This window comes from Lemur catta, chromosome 1 (genome assembly GCF_020740605.2).
Source record: "Lemur catta isolate mLemCat1 chromosome 1, mLemCat1.pri, whole genome shotgun sequence".
Taxonomy (NCBI): Eukaryota; Metazoa; Chordata; class Mammalia; order Primates; family Lemuridae; genus Lemur; species Lemur catta.
In genome coordinates, this window is record NC_059128.1 from 225,983,557 (window position 1) to 226,003,477 (window position 19,921).

Here is a 19,921-nt window from a genome sequence, read left to right on the forward strand (position 1 = left end):
AATCATTGTTTTAAGGGAAACAAATGGTGAATTTTAAACTGAGTTGCTTATCTGATTCAGCTCTCATTCTTCAGTCATTTCCTTTGTTAGTATTTTTTAATATATATATAAATATATTTATTATATGAATTATATATAATTATATATAAATAAATTATATACAATATATAGTGTATATTTGTATAAATATTATAATGTTATATAAATATAACACTATATGCACACTATGTTCTATATATATGTATGTGTATATACACACATTTTGCATATATATACATGCATCTTAGGGTATAGTGTTAGAGTAATTAGTCAGTCTCTAGGACTGCTGCAGCTTCTAGTCTCCAAGTGGAAAGTTTGGGAGGGGAGAAAAGGAGATAATAACTTTAAAGATTGGTGGAAGGAACTTACTAATATTGGTTAAGTAGTTGTAGTACCTTAGATCTGATAGTATAGTTTTCTTGCCACTTTAACTCAAAAGTTGGTAGAAGCACACATTTTATTGTACACAGCCTTTTTTTTTATTGTGACTAAAGTAGAGCTCGATAAGTTTCATTCTCAAACCATTGGCCAAATTGTTGCAGAGAGCAGCTAAATTTTTGCAGAAAAATGGCAGCTGTGTAGAAAGTTCTATCTGTCCTGCTTGGTATCTCTAGTTCACAGTCATTTTTTTCCTCATGCCAAAGAAAATATCCTCCAGCCTCTCTGAAGATCAGTTTGCTCAAAATTCCAATGAAATTCTCTCTGAAACTCAGGCAGCACTGGCAGGGCTGTATAGCCAGAGTGGGAGCCCACAGACCCTCTGTTCCTCAGATCACAGAGTCCCAGGACTCCAGAGAAGAGTTGCCTTCTCCAGTTCCCCCATTGGGCCCTTGTGTATAGGTTAGGGGTCCCTAACCTATGGTGGGTTGTATAATTATTTCATTATATATTACAATGTAATAATAATAGAAATAAAGTGCACAGTAAATGTAATGCACTTGAATCACCCCAAAACCATCCCACACCCCGTTGGTCTGTGGAAAAATTGTCTTTCATGAAAATGGTCCCTGGTGCAAAAAAGATCGGGGGCCACTGGTGTAGGTCACAGACCAAGGCCACAGACCTTGGTTCCATGTTATTTTTCCTGGGATTTGAGGACTCAACCATTTGTTGACAGTGGTTCTAGAAGTAGCCATACTTATTAGTGAAATGCCCCTCAAATTAAAACCAAACCTCACAATCTACCTCATCTGAAAAAGAGAAATAAAAGTGCATATCTTCTGTATAAATGTTCATTACCATGTGTTTACTCGATTAACAGCTGTATTTCCACTAGATTGTAAGTTCCACGAGGGCAGGATCTGTGTCTCTCAGGTTCACCACTCCATGTCCCATGGCTGACACGTGGTTGGCTGCCTGAGTTGAGGAGTGCAGAATTGCATTGGCCTGGGCCCATGTGAGCACGTGGGCTGAAGTGGGAGCACCAAGAGTGTGAGTCCGTCGGTGGTGCAAGGCCTCCAGCCCTGAGCCGTTGCCTTTTTCTTCTTCCGTCCCCCTCTCCCACACCACCACAGACACAATCATTATCAGGCCTCATTTCCCTGCCCTTTCTAAAAAAGAATTAGGTATGTTCTTTCCTATTAAGCCATTAATAATATATCTGATATCAAAATATTTACTCCCCATTTCTCCTCCACTTAACCTATTGTGTCCATATCTTTTATTGCCTTTTCCATCCAGTAATTTAATTAAGGGAGTGATAAAATTTTATCTTCCTGTGACATTCAAATTACTGGATGTAAATATATCAGCTGAACCAGTAATAGGACTTCACTATTTAGTGAGAAAACCTAGGTTGTCATAATATGTAATAAATAATTTAGTAGTGAACATCTTAAAATATCCTAATGGGGAAGCTTTCTGGCTTATATTGCGTATTCTGGCTTCTAACAGGTGTTTGGCACCTTCTGGGATGTCCAGGCATGCAGAGGTTAGGAATGGAAGCAATAGTATGTGTCTCAAAAAGCAGGTCTCAAAGGGGACAGATTCATCTAATGTTGTCATTGCCATCTCAACCTAAGAGATTTGTTTTCTTTTCTGAAAAGAGGTGCTGTGAGGCGCTGTGCTTTTTCTGATAAAATTATGCTTCTCCATACCTGCCTTGTTGCAGAAGCTCTTCATGCAGAAACCTTATGTTTTGTGTGCATTTGTTAATTAAGCAGTTAAATATCACAGGTAAGCCAAAATAAAGTAACAGCGACAGCAAACTGAGGCCAGTGGTGCCCTTAGGATGACTGTACTCCTCTATTGCTTTTACCTGGCATGAAAATCCTTGTCAGTAGTGGTGACCCTTTCTAGGTTTTCTAGTTTTAAATTCTGGAGAATGACTAATAGGGGTAAGAAGTGCTTTTCATCAACAGTACGATGTACAATGGGCATAAAGTCACAATACTGTAACATCATTGTAATAGTCTTAGTTATTCAGGAATAGTAAGTGGGGTAAAACCTCATTCTTCTGGACCAAAAATGGGAAATATGTTGGGCCTCAAAAGATTTTTTTTTTTTTTAGTACAATAGGCTCATCTTAGAGATTAAATCTGTTGTAAAATGCTATAAATATGCTACGAATGTAAATGCTATAGGAAAATAACAATAATACCATACTAGCTTAATTCTGATTTTTAGTGGTTAGTCTTCCACAACAATATGAGATTTCAGGGCAAATGTGTGATTTTTTAAAGAACCATTACTGAATTCGGCAGTTCTGCAGGATTTATATATATAATTGTGTGTGTGTAACCAATGGTTAGTGCTGTATGTATATTTTTTATCTTCCCATCTGTTTTTTGCCACTGTGGTTCTTTGGTTGCTATGGAGAAGGTTATGATAAGGAAAAGCATAATAAGGTTAGAAGTTCTTCTCTGTATCTGGGACAGGAATAACAAGCCCCCACCACACCATCGCTTTACAACGTTCTGCACCCTCATGTGATGATCTTCAATACTGCAGTGCATGTTGCTGAGGGGAGGATGGTTTGATGCTATATTTAAAAATTACACAGAGCAACTAATTCTCTTCTTTTTTACTTCTTTTAAGCTTTATCACTTTCATCATTTTAATATAGGCACAGAATGGGAGGAGAGAGTAGGCATCTTAGGGTGAATCATCAACCTGGAACATTTCTGTTTGTGTGGGTGTGTTTTCTTTGATTTTATTTCTGTGTTTAAAATTCTTTTTATTTTTTATTTGCTCATATGAGGTAGGAAACTCATAGAGAAAGGACCTGATGTAGAACAGTTGGGATTTGGTTAATCTGCTTAGAAATAACACTAATCGGCAGATCAGATGCTGTCAACAATACAGTGCCTTCTATACCCATTATCTTCCTCTGTTCTTTCTTTGCTTATTATTCCTGCTTTATCTTGAGTTTCATTTAGATTTATCTTTTTATTTCCTACCAATTTTTGTTTTCTAATGTTTCTTTTCTATTTTTCCTTTATATTTTATTTTTAAATTTCACTACTGCTTTGTCATGGTAAAATATTCAGTCTTTTGCCTTTTTACTTGGGGGGTGGAGGGTATAGATATGTAATAACTGAAATACCAAAATAAGCTTTTTCTTATATGCTTAACAGTAACTTTGTATTGCTTTTCATAATAAAAAAATCACAGCTGTAGGTCTGTATCAAAATAAGAGTACCACCATAATTTTCTTGAGAAGTTTCATGCCACTGGGACAATTATGAGTCTAGGTGAATATATACTGTTTTCTTTCTTGTGTTCTCTGTTTCTTACTGCTTATTACTACTATTGGTTGTTTTCCTGAGATCAGATTCAGTTACTATTTGTTACAAACCTCGTTTGTGCTAAGCACTTTAATGTACATTTCTTCAAAGTGATCCTGTAAAGTAGATATTTTTATTACTATTCTTAAAATTGCCAAAAAACTAAGGCTCAAAGAATTTAAGGAACGTGCCCAAGGCTACACAGCTAGTCAGTGGCCGCACCTGGATTCTAGGTCCTGAGCTCTTTTTCAACAGGACTAGGAAGCTGTGTGGGGTAGGAGGTAGGACGGGGTCTGGAGTCACACAAGACATTGTTGATCCCAGCTCCATCTCTGGGCTTCAGTGTCCTCATCTATAACATATGATTAATAATTGTACCACCTCCCAGTCTTGTCTGTTACTAGCTTTATGTAAATTTCTTAGAACAGTACTAGGCACATAAGTTCTTGGCGAATAGCATCAAATACATATTGGAACGTACTATTTATGGTCTTTGTGTACTGAGACCTGAGCATATAGGTTCTGTTTAGAATCTAAGTGAGAAAGACCTATGATAAGAGAAATTAAAGTGTCATGAGTATTTCAAGGAGGCACAGGGTGCCATGGGGACATTTAAAAGGAAGTATAACCTGTCCTGGAGATTAGTGGAATTTTGAAATCTGAAGGATGAGTGAGAGAAGGATCAAGTGTGTATGTGTGTGTGTGTGTGTGTGTGTGTGTGTGTGTGTGTGTGTTATTTCAAGATAAGAAAATAGACCATATAAATTTTGAGGTGGGAGATCCCAGTGTGTATTGTTGGACCTGAGAAAAGTTCACTGAGGGAGAACGTGCCGTAGGGCTGACTGGAAAAATAGGAAAGGTCAGATTAAGCAGGGCCTTGAGGGTCCTGGAAAATACTTGGTTATATAGTGTCTGGATCTAATTATAATTCCATATTGCCTCTCTCTGTTCTTAGACTTCTAAGAGATTCTAACATGATAGATAACTAGACTCCCGTAATTTTTTCATGTCAAAAACTGACGAATGTTTTAAACTAGTTAAAAACTAAACTACTACTGACACAAACATATCCAAAAATTGAAAACAATTTTAAAATAGTCTTTAGTTTGGAAAGAGGCAATGTTATTGGTGAACAAGAATAAAATATTTCACTTGAGCCAATTTTAGGAAGAATTTAATTGGTTTCAGAATATAACATCCTTCCTGATGGTTTCAGATGGCTTTATTTGTTCATAAATAACTCTACTTGTTGATTTAGCTACTTTTGTAGTATGAATGCTTCATTAAACAAATGGAGCTCGCTCATTATAGCCAAGTGGAGCTGTATTCAACCAAGTGGTGAAGTTGAGAGTACATGGTTGTGTTTAACAGCAAAGGCCATTTATCTGGCCTTTTGCCATCTGGAAACTCTAGATGGCATTTCCTAATATAAATCCTCAGTCTGGTAACCAGACTGATACAGACATTCAACACAGTATCACAGTGGCATCCCTATCAGAGTATAAATTAAAGTACGCTGTAAACAGAGTAAAACTAAACCAGTAAAGAAAAATACATTCTTCTCAGCCTAGTCATTTTCCAAATTGTTAATAAAAGCCTAGGTTTTCAGAAGTTCTTTAGAAAGCTAAGCAGCAAGGGATTTTTATTTTACTTTATTTTCCCTGATAGAGGCCAGTAACTTGTGAGATGAGATTTGGCTAGAGGGTTACCAGTGTAATAAAAGGCAGTCCTGAAATGCTCAAAAAATAGCCCATAAATTCTGTCAGTTTTCTTTTCCCATCCCCTGCTATGTCTCTAAACTATGACTTCTGAAATTTGAAAGCACAGAGATGAATAAAAAAGTTTTCATCTAATCTGTGGGGCATTAAGATTTATTTTAAAAGTATATTTATCATTCCTGGGTCCCACAAAGGTTTGTAAGAAATGTCTGCTTATCTTTTTTTAAAAATCAAGTTAAATTCAAATCCGAGACCCTCTTTTTACCAGTGTGGCAGGAAGTTTATTATAAATTGTAGGATCTCTCTCCTGCACACTGCAAGGCCTCTCTCTTATAGAGCCCAAATGCTGGAGACCTCTCTGTTCTGTGGAATAACTGCTGTCATTCCCCTTGTTCAAGCCTACTGGGTCCTTTGAATCCTGTTGCTCTGCCGCTTCTGTGCCTTATAGAACACAGGAATCTTGTGATGACAGAGCGCCAGTGTCCAGGACAGCCATCCTCTTTGAGGCGCTGTTATTTCCTTTGTCCTCTGAGCAAAGTAGAGTGTGAGTCCCCTCTTGTCAAGGAACTTGGACAACTTCCATACCCCTCCCAGTGGTCTCATTTCTCCTTTCTCAGGTTCAAAGGCAGCCCCTCCCACATGCCCCCCTCCAGTGTAGCTTCCTCAGTTAATGCAGGCTTCCCAGGAGACAGGAAGCCTGTAGGTCTTCAGTAGTTTCAGCTTTCCACCTTGCAAAGCCTGTGAGGTAAGGGAATACAGAGGGTTTGACAAAGATAGGCCTAGAAGAGGTGGTGGAGAGGAAAGAGAGAGTTTTTAACGTTTTCATCCACTGCTTGCTGTGGTCAACATTTGTCTTATTCATGGCTGTGCATCATATTTTGAAAAGTTTTTTAATATTTGGAGAAATTCCCACATTATGACTTGACCTTCCCAGTGTTAGATATGAGAGCTCAAATTTCTGGCATCTTATGCAGCTTGGGCTTAGGACTTCTAGTCAGATTCACATAGGTGAGACCATGACTTGGAAGAGAGAACAACATGAAGAAACAGGCTCTATGTTGAGCTTCTGTTGCTAGCATAGATAGCGGCAGAAAAAATATAGCTTTGTAGCATGGTAGTTAGGTAGGGTTGAGTTCTTGATATAGAACTGACATCATTAGCAATTGCAGTAATGTTCTGGCATTTAGGGTTTGGTGACAGGGACAGCTGCAGCAGTTTTCTCATCAAGCCAGTTCTACAGCATAGTTTTGGGTATTTTTTTAGATTAGCCTTCAACTTGTTTCTCAAGCCATCTCAGTGTTCTGAGCCTCTCAGCACCCCATTTTTTTAAAAATTAGATTTCTATAACTATAACTTACATACAATAAAATCCTTCTTTTTAGGTGTAAAGTTTGTTGTGTTTTGACAGGTGTTTACAGTCTCCTATTCACTACCAAGACCATGCTGTAGAATATTTCTGTTACTTTCCCTCATGCCCTTATGTGATTATTCTCTTCCCCACTCCATCCCTCAGGCCTAGCTAGAGTATCTGGCAACCACTGATTTGTTTTCTGCCTCTACAGTTTTGCCTTTTCCATAATATAGATCTTTTAAAAAAATGCATGCATTCAGTGTATAGTCTTTTGTTCCTGGGTTATTTCACTTAGCATAATGCCTTTGATATTTATCATGTTGCATATGAGGTAGTTCGTTCCTTTTTGTTCATTGGTAATATTCCATTGTATGGCTATGCCATAGTGGTTTGATCCATTTCCAAGTTGATAGACATTTGAGTTTTTTCTAGTTTTTTGGCTATTGTAAATAAAGATGCTGTGAACATTTGTATACAGGTCTTTTTGTGGGTATGTATTTTTATTTCTCCTGGATAAATACATCAGATTGGAATTGCTATAATAGATCATATAGTTAAATTATATTTATTTTTTTTAAGAAACTGTGAAAATGTTTCCAAATGACTGTACTACTATGCATTTCCTCCAGAAATGTATGAGTCAGAGTTACTCTACATTTGTGTCAACAGTTGGTATTGTCAGTCATTTTAATGTAATTTTCATTCTGGTTAATGTTTTGTAGTATCTAAATGTAGTAGTAAGTTTCTTGTTGAATGCATTTTGTACCCTATCCCAGAAGACTTTTCCTAACTCAAAGTCATAGACTTTCTCCTATATTTTCTTCTAGCAATTTTATAGATTTTGATATGTTCACATTTTTAAAAACTATTTTTAGTTTTTTTATATAATGTGTGGAGTTACTATTTTTGCATATGGAGGTCAATATTTTTTCTAGCACTGTTTTTTCAAAAAGTGTATCCTTTTCCCACTGAATAGCTTTGACACCTTTGTTAGAAATCAGTTGACCATATACATATGAATCTATTTCTATATATCTGTTCTTATGCCAATACCACTTTATCTTCATGATTTCATAACTTTTTTTCTTTTTTAAAATTTGGCTATTCTAATCTTCACTTCTACATACATTTTAGAAGTAGTTTGCCTATTTCTACAAAACAGCTCACTGAAAAATTTGATTTAGATTGTATTAAATCTATAGGTAAATTTGAATAGACTTGACATCTTAACTGTACTGAGTCTTTTGATTAACGGTCACAGCTTGTATTTCCCATTTATTTAAATGGTTAAATTTCTGTCAGGCAAGTTTTGTAATTTTCATTGTATAGGCTTTACAAATATTTTGTTAAAGTTATCCCTAAACATTTCATGTTTTTGATGCTAGTATAAGTGGTATAATTTAAAAATTTTATTTTCCAAATATTCATTGCTACTGCATAGAAGTATGGCTAGTCTTTGTATATTGGCCTTGATTTTTGCAACCTTACTAAATTCATTTATTAGAATTAGTTACTTTTTTGTAGACTTGTAAAAATTTTTAACATACTTGTATTATCTGAATTTAACAATGCATTAAAATATAATTTTACTTTTTCCTTTTCAATTTGTATGTCTTTTAATTTTTATTCTTGCCTTTTTGCAGTGGCTAGGACTTCCATGTTGAATAGAAGTGGCATGGGCAGACATTCTTGCTTTGTTTCTGATTATAGGAGGAAAATCTTTTACCCTTAAGTATATGTTAGCTGTCTAAGTTATTGATAGTAGTACTATCCCTTTATTTGACTTCTAATTTCTATAGGATCTGTAGTTATGTTTCCTCTTTCATACCTGATAGTGGTAATTTGTGTCTTGTCTTTTTTGTTCTTGATTAGTCTGGTTAGAAATCTATCAATTTTATTGAGCTTCTCAGAGAACCAACTTTTGATTTCATTGATTTACTCTGTTGTTTTTCTGCCTTCATTTTTATTGAATTCTACTCTGTCTTTATACTTTTCTTCTTTTTGCCTGCATTTGATTTAAATTTGCTTTCTTTTTCTAGTTTCTTAAGGTGGAAACTTAGGTTGATGCTTATAAGGCTTTATTCTTTTCTAACATGAGCATTTAGGTGCTATTAATTTTTCTTCTAAGTAATGCTTTGGTTGCTTCCCATAAGTTTTGATATTGTGTTTTCATATTCACTTAATTAAAAATATTTTCTAATTTTCCTTGCAATTTCTAATTTGACCCATAAATAATTTAGAAGTAGGTTCTAAAAAAATTTTTGTGACTTTCTAGATTTTTTCCTATTAATTGAGTTCTAGTTTAATTCACATTCTTTGTATGATTTTAATTTTTAAAATTTTTTTAAGTTTATTTTATAGCCCAGAATATGGTCTGTCTTGATGACTGTTCCATGTCCACTTGGAAATAATGTGTATTCTATGATGTTGGGTAGAGTGTCCTAAAATTCTCATTTATATTAAGTTCATTGGTAGTGTTGTTTACATCTTTTGTTATTTTTGCTGATTTTTATCTATTTGCTCTATGAATTAGTGGCAGAAAAATGTTGCAATCCCCAACCATAATTGTGGGTTTTTTTCCTCCTTTCAGTTCTGTCAGTTTTTTCTTCATGTACTGTGAAGCTCTGTTGTTAGGTTCATACACAGGACAGTTATGTTCTTGATGAATTGACCCCTTTATCATTATTTAATATCCTTCTTTATGCCTGTTTTAGTGATCTCACTCTTCTTTTTTCACATGCTGCTGCTTTCTCAAACTCCCTACCAAGAAGGAAGCTCCAATTGGATATGCCAGGCACAATTGTATTTGGTATATTTTTTGACAAGGATCTTATGACAGTTATCTCATAAGCAGCTGTCCAGCCTGTAGGTGACTCTCTGGTCAAATGCTGATTGCTAATACAATCAGCTGTAGCCAGGATGTGAATAAGATCCTTTGTCATAAACTATGGTGACCCTTGTTCAAGGAATAGCTTCTTTCTGCTTTCTCTAAAGGGAATTTTTCGAGTATGGTAGCAATCATAGTATCATGTCCTTCATAGCATTGCAAAACCTGCTTTTGTGCCTTGCTTCCTTGCAGTTAATTATAATCTCATTACTCACTTAGTTTTAAGTAAGAGTTTGAAAACACAAAGCTCACAGGAATCAGGCAGGTAACATGACAGTAAAGTGGAATATAAGTGGAATATATTATGAGATTGTGGCAACGTGCAAAGCTCATGCTTTGTCTAAAGGGGCAGCAATAATCAATTGCATTGTGAAATGTAGGCCCAGTGTTACTGACTCTTAGAGTTTTCAAGGTAAGTTGGTAATCTAGGTTTTTGTGTTAGTTAATTATAAGTAATTGAAAGTTATTTAAAACTCTGAGTGGGTCATATAATATGGGCCAAATGGAATATATATATAAATTATCTGTTGCCTGTTTCATCACCCCTGCAAGGGGATTTCTAAGTGGAACACAATACCTAAGGCCATAGCCAGATATGAAATCAGGAGAAAGTGATAGGAGACATGCTGAAGAGAATTCTGATAAAGTTCATACCAAATGTAGGAGATATTGCGGAGTATACCACCACATACTATATATGCCATGGCCTGTAAGAGTCAAATAAGTGTATATATGTGTACTTTTGAATCTTTTGAAAAGTTACTAAAGGAGTGATAATCTAGAGAGTAAGCATGGTTCAGTGTAAGGCATGCTGTTTGACCTTGGGATGGTCCCTGAGGAATGTTTGTGGTTGTAGGGAAGAAGTCAACAAGAAGGCACTGACAGAACATCTACAGGGGAACTGTAGTACTGTGGAAATATAATACCATGGAACATAGACTATGTAATGAGTGTTTAATGCTTCAGCAAGAAAATAAAGATACATAATTTTATCGTAGACTGCCTTTGCATACTAACAACAAAATATTTTGTGTAATAGGGCATAAAATGAAGTAGAGATTTGACAGTGATCCTGTAAATTGATTAATGTAGATGACCAGTATGTAATAGAGCCATCCATATTGATAAAATTAACCAGATATTACTCTTTATTTCATTTAGTACATGAAATAAATGTAAATGGCTAAAACATAATTTAATTTCGGTTAACACAAACATACCTTTTAGTTCAGGTGAAAGCTTTTAAAAAGATTGTATAATAAGTATAAAAGTGGATTATTTAATCTTACTAAATTTGGTTAAAATATGAAGGAAGCATGATTTGTTTAAAACATTACTACAATATTAGGGAATTGCACTATTCCTTAGTTTCCTTCAGAAAACTAGGAGTATAGTGTAGAATTTTTATTTTTTGAAATTTATTTAAGTCTTATGGAATTATAAGCTTAATTTTAATAGGTTAAATAAATTTATATTACATGTTTTATATGCAAGAAACACTTGTGAGATCATATGGGAATGATATTAGCCAATAAGTATTTTGTGAACTGTTGATATTAAGTTTTGGGCAAAAGGATAGCATAGGCTCCAAAAGTGCCATAAGGTCCTTTCAATGCTTTGCTGATTATATTTCCAGAGGAAAGAGTTCTGGCAGTTGGGCTGATCCTGAGACATAAGCACTTGTTCCATAGACATCAGAGAGCACTCTATTTTGAAATCTCTGTTGGATTGCTTGGACCAGTCCCTATTGTGAATTTCTTTTTTTTTTTTTTTCTTTTGGATAATCTCTTTCCCTAATTTTCTTTTCTTTTTTTTTTTCTTTTTCTTTTTTTTTTTTTTTTAATTTCAGCCCTTCATGGGGGTACAAAAGCTCAGGTTATATACATTGTCCGTGTCCCGCCCATCCCCCTGAGTCAGAGCCACAAGCGTGTCCATTCTCCAGACAGTGCGCCTGGCGCTCACCATGTAGTCATAACTCCATTGTGAATTTCTGATGTTGTAGCTCTGATGAGTTTGCAGGGGAGATTTCATGTCATTTGTGTATAGCAGTAGGGAGATTACCGTAAAATGTCCTTTTTTCTCTTGGCTGTATAGTGTGAATGATCCCTCTTAGGACTTTAAGGATTCTTTGTTGCCAGCTTCTTTTCCTCTAACGTATATTTCTTGTTTGAAATAAGGTGAATTTCTTTCTGCTTTAAATCTTGGGAGATGGGTCTAAAGAAAGAGTATGGACAACTGTAATTTATGATTTCAACTCCTCAGAGGAAACATGGCCATGTTTATGTCTTTTTTATGTAATTGCTAATTATGTAAATTCAGAATTTATGAGCTGACTTAATTTTTCTTGGGTGAAAGCATAAGAAAAGACTCAAGTCTGCAAAATACTCTCAATTCAACTCTTAAATTTTGTGTATTTTACATGTAAATATTTGTAAGATATTTTAAGTGAATTTTTAATCCAGTATTTTAGCATTAAAGTTTAAATTCTTGCCTAGAATTTTAAATATGGAAATACACTTTAAAAGTAAACAGGATTTTTTAGTTGTTTTTTTATAGGATGGGAAAAAATCAAGCATTTAAAATGTAAAAAATACCCATTTCCCTCCTTTTTATTTTCTCTGGGAAACTTTTTAATTATACTCAGTTCAGTTGATATATTAGAGAGGAGTCCTGAGACACGATCACAAAGCAACTTTAATTTGTCTTCCATATCCCTTTAAATTTAATTGAGAGCAAGCTCTTCTTTCCCTAATGAAAACTAAAGCAAGTTACACAACTTTTCTTATCACTCTGAATTTAAAAATAAAGCAAAACAAGAAAATCTTAATTTATATACAGAATTTTATATATGGTTCCCAGAAGGCCAGTGATGCACTCTCTAGGAATCCAGAGACCTGCCTCCAGCTTCTCTCTACTGAGGTCCTGTCAGGAAGCCCTCTTGGCAGAACCTAAGAGCTGTTGCAGGATCACCTTATGTGTGTTCACATCTGATCTATTAGAACTACTTGGGCATTCTTTGCCCTAATACATTTAGGTAATGAGGCCCTTTTTTCAGGGTGGGTCTTACAGCGTACCATAGCTGTAAATTAACAATTCTTTCCACAAAGCCTCCTTACAAACTTACACCCCTGACACATTTATTCTCTGTGTAGTCCTTGAAGTTATATAACCAGTTTTCAGCTATCTTCTTTACACAAATTCTTCAGGGTAGCGTATCTTAAAACTCTCTTTGGTATCTGATACAGAATATCTTAGAGTCTTGGATGCCTTTCTTTTAAAATCTTGTTCCGTAGAGAATTCTGGTAGCTAAAGAAAAAAACAGCCTTTTTATGTTAAATGTCAATATCTATGTTAGAGTAGAATAGGTATATTTACAAATAGAGTTTTTATCACTCATTGTCAGTCCCATTGATAAAGAAATATCCTTTCAGCCTAATCATAATACAAATGATAGTGTCCTCATCACTTGTTTTCTGAGACATGATCTGTGGCAGAGTTTGGTATGGAAGAAAACATACTTTATTTGAATTCAGAAGATGCAGGTCCAGATATTAAGACCTTAAGCAAGCCTATCTCTTTGGCCCCTGGTATTTTCATGTGGAAATTGAAGGAATTGGATTAGATCAATTTAACAACATATATTTATTTAGTTCCTATTATGTGCTTTCTTAGAGCTTACGGTATACTGGTGAAGATATGTTAAATAATCACACTAATGAAGGTATGATTACAAGCTCATATGGTGTCCTGACACTGCTTTGTGAGACCCTGACCTAGACTGAGAAGTCAGAGCAGGCTTTTCTGTGAGAAGGTAACAATTGAGCTAATATGAAGGAAGGGTAAGTTACTAAGTAAAGAGGTTGGAGTTTGGAACAAAGCAAACCAGACAGAGGAGAGGAAAGAGAGCAGAGCAAAGGCTCTGATTCAAGAAGTCAAGAGAAATTTAGTCAGTCAAATGTATCAGATTTGATCATGGATTGGATTTGGGAGGTAATGAGAGAATAGGAGTTAAGGAAGATTTCTAAATTCCTGGCTTGTCCAACTTGCTCTTGTTTGAGCCAGTCACTACCATAGGGAACATTGGAAAGAAGCCAGAATACACAGGGGAGGAGGGCATGGAGGGGAAGAGTTGGTCTTGGGCAAGTAGACTTTTGAGGTACCTTTGAGATAGCCACATGGAGATGTCCAGGAGGCACTCCGATTTAAGAGGAGAAGTTTGGGTTAGAGATATATATTTGGAAGCCATTAGCATGTATATGAGAAATGAATTCATGATAGTAGACGAGATTCTGTAGACAGTAGTTTAGAATAAGAAGTCAAGGCAGCCCTTTGAGAAATACCAACATTTGATAGCCACATGGAAAAGACTGAGGTGGCAAAAGAGATTGAGAAAAAGTGTACAGAGAGATAAGAAGGAAACCAGAAGTGGATTATGTTGCTGAAGCTAAGGGAAAGGTGTGTTTCAAGGAAGGGAGAAAGGTCATTTCTGTTAGATGCTACTGAGAGTCTAAGAGTGATTACAAGTGTCATGTAGCCACAAGGAGGTCTCTGGGAAGCCTAGGGAGAACTACTTTTAAGAAGTGGTGGGGGCAGGAGTGGATTGAAGACTGAATGGGAGAAGAATCTGTGGAGAGAGTGAGTACAGACAGATCTTTCAAAAAGATCAACGTGAAACATGAGAGAGAGAGAGCGTGCATGTGAGAGAGCAGTTTCTGGAAATGACTGTGGGGTGTAGGGAGATATTAGCATTGTTTTAAGTTGAAATACTTGAGGATGTTTAGATGCCATCAGGAAGTCTCCCGTGCAGAGGGAGGAACTGAAGCTACAAGAGAGGGAGCAATCTGTGATAAGGTTACTCAGAGAGTCAAGAGGATGGAATTAAAGCTCATGTAAAGGGTTGGTCTTAGATAAACTCCTCTAATCTAACAGGAGAGAGAGAGATGAGGGTGAGGCATACTGAAACAGATTTGTAGATTTAGAAGAAGGAAATAGAAGGAGTTTCTAATGCCTTTATGTAAAAGTCCATTCTGGTTTTATATTTTGTGATCATATGATATAGTAGTGATAATAATAATGAAAATTTATGGAATGATTTCTGTGAGTTATATGTAGTACTTAAGTGTATGTTCTTTATAGACAAACTGCCTGGGTTTGAATACAGACCTTACCACTTCCTTGCTATGTGACTGTGTGACCCTGAGCTGGTTTTAATTTTCCTTGGGCCTCAATTTCTTCTGTAAAGTGGAGATAGTGTCAGTAGACACCTTATAGAAATGAGTGACTATAAGCTCTGTGTGTGTGTGTGGAGAGAGAGCTTAGTGTGGCTTGGTATGGCCAGTGTACCCCAATGTTAGGTAGCAACAGCAGTCGTGGGGAGAGTCCTCAGTGTCTGCACTGCCCTCATCATACCCCTTTGATGATGTGATGACAGTATTTAGCCCTGTTTTACAGATGAAGCAACAGACTCAGAGATTAAATGACTTGTTTGGGGCCATACTGCTAAGTACATGAAAGAGCCAGATTCCAAACCAGATCTGTCCAGCTTCAAGCCCACACCTTTACAAGTTCTGAAGGCAGCTTATCTAGAATATTTCTTCTGCAGCTATGTCAAAACTTGAGATTTCAGAGTTAACCTCCTGTAAAACTGTGAAGTAAATGAAGTGGTCTTTCATAGCCTCTGCCGCCCGGAGGCTTGCTCTGTGCCAGCAGACCTGCTGTTCCCTCCGGGCCCCCACCCCTACTGCGCAGCTCCTTGCCCTCTGCTTACCCTGTCGTGGTCGTTTTTCCCATCTTCATCTTTCTCTTTCATGCTTAGTTCATATTCATCATTTATTTTCTTTTAAAAATTTGTGACAAAGATAATGTGAGTTCAGCTTAAAAGTAGTGAATTGTTGGTGGGCAGTATGCGTCGTCATCTCGTATGGTGTAAGGGGGTCATATTCACTTCTTCCTTACAGTGGGTCCGAAGAATGCCGTGATGGAGGTTCTGTCGCCAGTTTGGCTTCTAGTTATTCTTAAAAACATCTAGTGGCATTTATCATAACTTTATCATATCATTGTAACAAATATACTCCTTGTTCTTCTATTCATTGCCTGTTATCAAATAACCTTCCCTTTCTGCCTTTGATACCTGAGGTTCTTCCAATTCCCTTTTTAAAACTTAGAGGCTTCCCCTAGTGTTAACTTAGAGACTTTCCTGATATCATCAAGTGCTTTATGTTCTATCACAGATGACTTATTTTATGAAACATTTAATTCTGCAAAAAACTCCTGAGAACATCATCAGACTATATGTGAAGGACATAAAGTTCTGTAGACGGAAGGTGTCAATGTATGTTTATTTTTTAAACTAATTATAGTCATAACAGTATGTTATTGTGTTACTTTTTTTGGAGAATTGAGATACTATCACTTAAAACAGTTTGAGGTATTGCCATAGACTTAATGTATTTTTCATGATTTAGGATAACTTCTTTGTAGGGTCTCCCTGACCTGTTTTGATCTCGTGTTATTTCTGTATTATTCCATAGTCCCAGGGAGGCAGGCATTCTTTGCAGAAGAGATAACATTTATTTTGACTTCCCAGGAGTTGGCTCTGGTGAGTCAGTTTTCTTTTTTTGAATTTTAACAGTGTTATTGAGGTATAATTTAAAAATTCAGTGATTTCTACTGAAATTACGGAGTTGTGTAACCATCACAACAATCTAGTTTTAGAAGCTTTTCATCAACCCTGAAAAGTCCCATTGAGCCCACGTGCAGCAATCCCTACTCTCTCCTTTTTAGCCGCAGGTGGCCACTAATCTGCTTCTCATCTCTATAGATTTGCCTTTTCTAGATGGTTCATATATGCAGAATCATATATTATGCAGTGTTTTGTATCTGGCTCTTTGCATTTAGCAAAATGTTTTTGAGAGGCTCATCCATGCTGTAACATGTACCAGTAGTTTGATGCTTCTTATTTCTGAAGAGTATTCCATTGTATGGATATATCAAGTTTGTTATCTATTGGCTAGTTGATGAATATTTATGTTATTCCCCTTTTAGGGCATGATATGAATGATGCTGCTATGAACATTCATAGACAAGTCTTTATATGGACATATATTTTCATTTTACTTGGGTAGATTCCTAGGAAATGGAATGCTGAGTTGTATGGTATGTTTATGTTTAACTTTTTAAGAAACTGAAACTATTGTCCAAAATGGCTATATCATTTTATGTGTGTACCAGCAATGTATGAGATTTCAGTTTCTCTACATTCTCATCAGCATTTTGTTTTGTCTTGATTATAGTCATTCCAGAGGATGTATAGTAGTATCTTACTGTGGTTTTAATATGTATTTCCCCACTAATTAATGATATTGAGAATCTTTCCATGTGCTTATAAGCCCTTCTTCAAAGGTTTATTAAAATCTTTTGCCTGTTATAAAATTAGATTGTCTTATATATGTATATATATGTATGTGTGTGTATATATATATATATATGCTGCATGTATTTTGTTAGATTTATATATAAGCATTTAATTTTGTGGTATGCTATTGTAATGATGCTTTTAAAAGTTCAGTTTATCTCTCATCTTTCATCAACATTGCATGTTTTGCTCAAACCCTACGAGTTGAGTTCTCCCACGTTGTATTTGAATCTGGGCAAATACCAGATGGTGTCTTACAAAAGAGAGTAAATAGCCTTTAATATTTTTCTGTTGTAGTTTCCAAGATGTAAAGAGGTGAACCATTTTTATTATTTTGACTCAGTGAATGGTTAGCAGTTGTTTACTAAGACTGTCTTATAGATTTATTTACATTATCAAGAATAATGTGATAACATAAAACACAAAAACTTTTCTGAAGGAGTTTGGACTGTTGGGAAAAGGTGAGCACATAACCTCCCTGTTCCTTCTTCTGTAGGTGTTGCAGCATCCCTGGAAGTTTCAGAGAGCCCTGGGAGTATCCAGGTGGCCCGGGGTCAGACAGCAGTCCTGCCCTGCACTTTCACTACCAGCGCTGCCCTCATTAACCTCAATGTCATTTGGATGGTCATTCCTCTCTCCAATGCTAACCAGCCTGAACAGGTACTTCTCTTCCATCCTGTGCTACCACTACAATATTAATCTTAGAAGAGGTGGGCAGGGAAGCCTCCTGAGTACACATTTGATTTCTAGACTAAGGTGGCATTTCCTGTGTGCCTATGCTGTTTTAGGTCCTACCCCTCTGCATTATGAGTCAGCTATCAGAAGTCAACCATCCTCTTTTTAAAAGCCTTTTTTTTAAAGTATGTTAATAAATGTTAAGGGGATCCTTCTAAGAGTTTTATGTGGGGACCTGGAATTTTATCAAAAACATTGCTGATAGGAAAATACCAAGACAGAAAAAGCAAAGAAGACAGAAGGGACTGGCACTAACACAGGTGGTTGAGAGAATACTTTTAAAAGATAGTAATAATAGTAAGGAAGTAACATTAGGTAGTAATACTTGATTTATTTAGCTGATTTTACAAACATTTGAAAATAAACACAACTAGGCATACTAGGTAGCCTCGAAGAGTCTCATATAAATTAGAACGTGCACACAAAAGATTTTACATAAAAATGGAAGCTGCTCCCCAATAAGCTGTATCAATTACATGAAAAAGACCAATAATTTGTAATTCCTACTGCAGAAAATAATGCTCAGGAAACTAATGAATTGTGATAATGGCTACACCTTTATTTACAATGATAATATATCTTTTATGAAGGTTTTCTGATTTAATAAGCTTATTACTACCTGAAAATATTTTATAAGCTAAATTTTATGATCTAAAATTCAATAGAAGCTTCCTTTATTTCTTAACCATGGAATTTTTGTGGTTAGATTGCACCTTCAAGATCATTTTGTTCAAGCTCATTATTTTAGGAGTCAAGGATAGAGTAAAAGAGGTAAAGAAAGAACTTGACTATAGTTATCCAAACATTAACAGGCAGAGCCTGAATAGAAAGAACCAAGTTCCTCATTCTGGGCCCAGAGGGCTTTTTGCTACACCATTCTGAGTCCTCTCCCATGAAGAGTTAACTTTGACAATAGAAATTGACTTAAGAACAGCAGTCATGTACTTTTAACTCTCCTTCCCTTTTATGATATTTATGTTCAGTCTATAACTGTGATCTATCATTGGGTGACCTAATAAGCCTCAGAATGGCAATGCTAATATTTTGAAACCTTTTTATTTTGGAATTAATTTTTTGAGCTAGTAAAAGATTTACAGGCTTATAGTAGGGTAGCTTTAAAGACATTTTCTGTGTTGTGATGAGTTAAGTAAGGGAGAAATGATGTTCTAATTTGTTATGTGAGAATTTAGAATCCCAAGATACCTATGGATAGGGGCAATAGTAAAAAGTTGGTGACAACTCTCAAATTAGAAATAAAATTTTCCAGCATTCAGTGTAGCAACGTTTAGTATTATCTACTAGAAAGTTACTGTTATGTGTCTAGGAGGAGATACAGTGGCCCACTTATTTATTTTGCTTTCTTTTGCAGGTCATTCTGTATCAGGGTGGACAGATGTTTGACGGTGCCCCCCGGTTCCATGGTAGGGTAGGATTTACGGGCACCATGCCAACCACCAATGTCTCTATCTTCATTAATAACACTCAGCTGTCAGATACAGGCACCTACCAGTGTCTGGTCAACAACCTCCCAGACAGAGGGGGCAGAAACATCGGAGTCACTGGTCTCACAGTGTTAGGTCAGTGACAGAGGAGTTCCAGGCACCTTGAGCTTTACTTAAGAATCTCCGTCCTTCCTTCCACACTCTCAGTCGGCTCATATTCTTTTCCATCATCTTCTCTTATTTCCAGCTCTGCTCCACTTCTCCATGCTTCTTGCACATACTTTTCCCACTCCTTTCCCCATTTCAGGTGGTCTCTAAAGTTTACTTCTTCAATGATTTTTTTCTGACGGTGGGGAAAGGTGGTATAAAATACCATCAAAAGTGGCCTCTCACTTTTCTTAAGCTTCTACAGGACAGAACTTACTGTTGAGAACAAATTAAATCAAGAATTTTTTTATTGTGAGTATGACATGAAGCAGACGTTTCTTCATGTGTGAGAACAATGTGACATGGAACTTCATTTCTGTGTCACACTAAATAGGATCACCACAGTTTTCAGCTTGCACCTGTTGTCCTGGCATAATTTTAATAATACCTCCTTTTACTCTCA

General features: G+C 36.1%; 1 protein-coding gene across 3 annotated transcripts in view; it reads left to right on the forward strand.

Annotated features, from left to right (window-relative positions):
- Positions 1-19,921, forward strand: part of IGSF11 (immunoglobulin superfamily member 11) — a 132,273-nt gene that overhangs the window by 90,536 nt on the left and 21,816 nt on the right. For all 3 annotated transcript variants that reach the window (XM_045540221.1, XM_045540222.1, XM_045540223.1), the window contains exons 2-3: positions 17,631-17,794; positions 19,239-19,446. In XM_045540221.1, the coding sequence (XP_045396177.1) occupies positions 17,631-17,794; positions 19,239-19,446 (372 nt within the window). The remainder of the gene's footprint in view (positions 1-17,630; positions 17,795-19,238; positions 19,447-19,921) is intronic.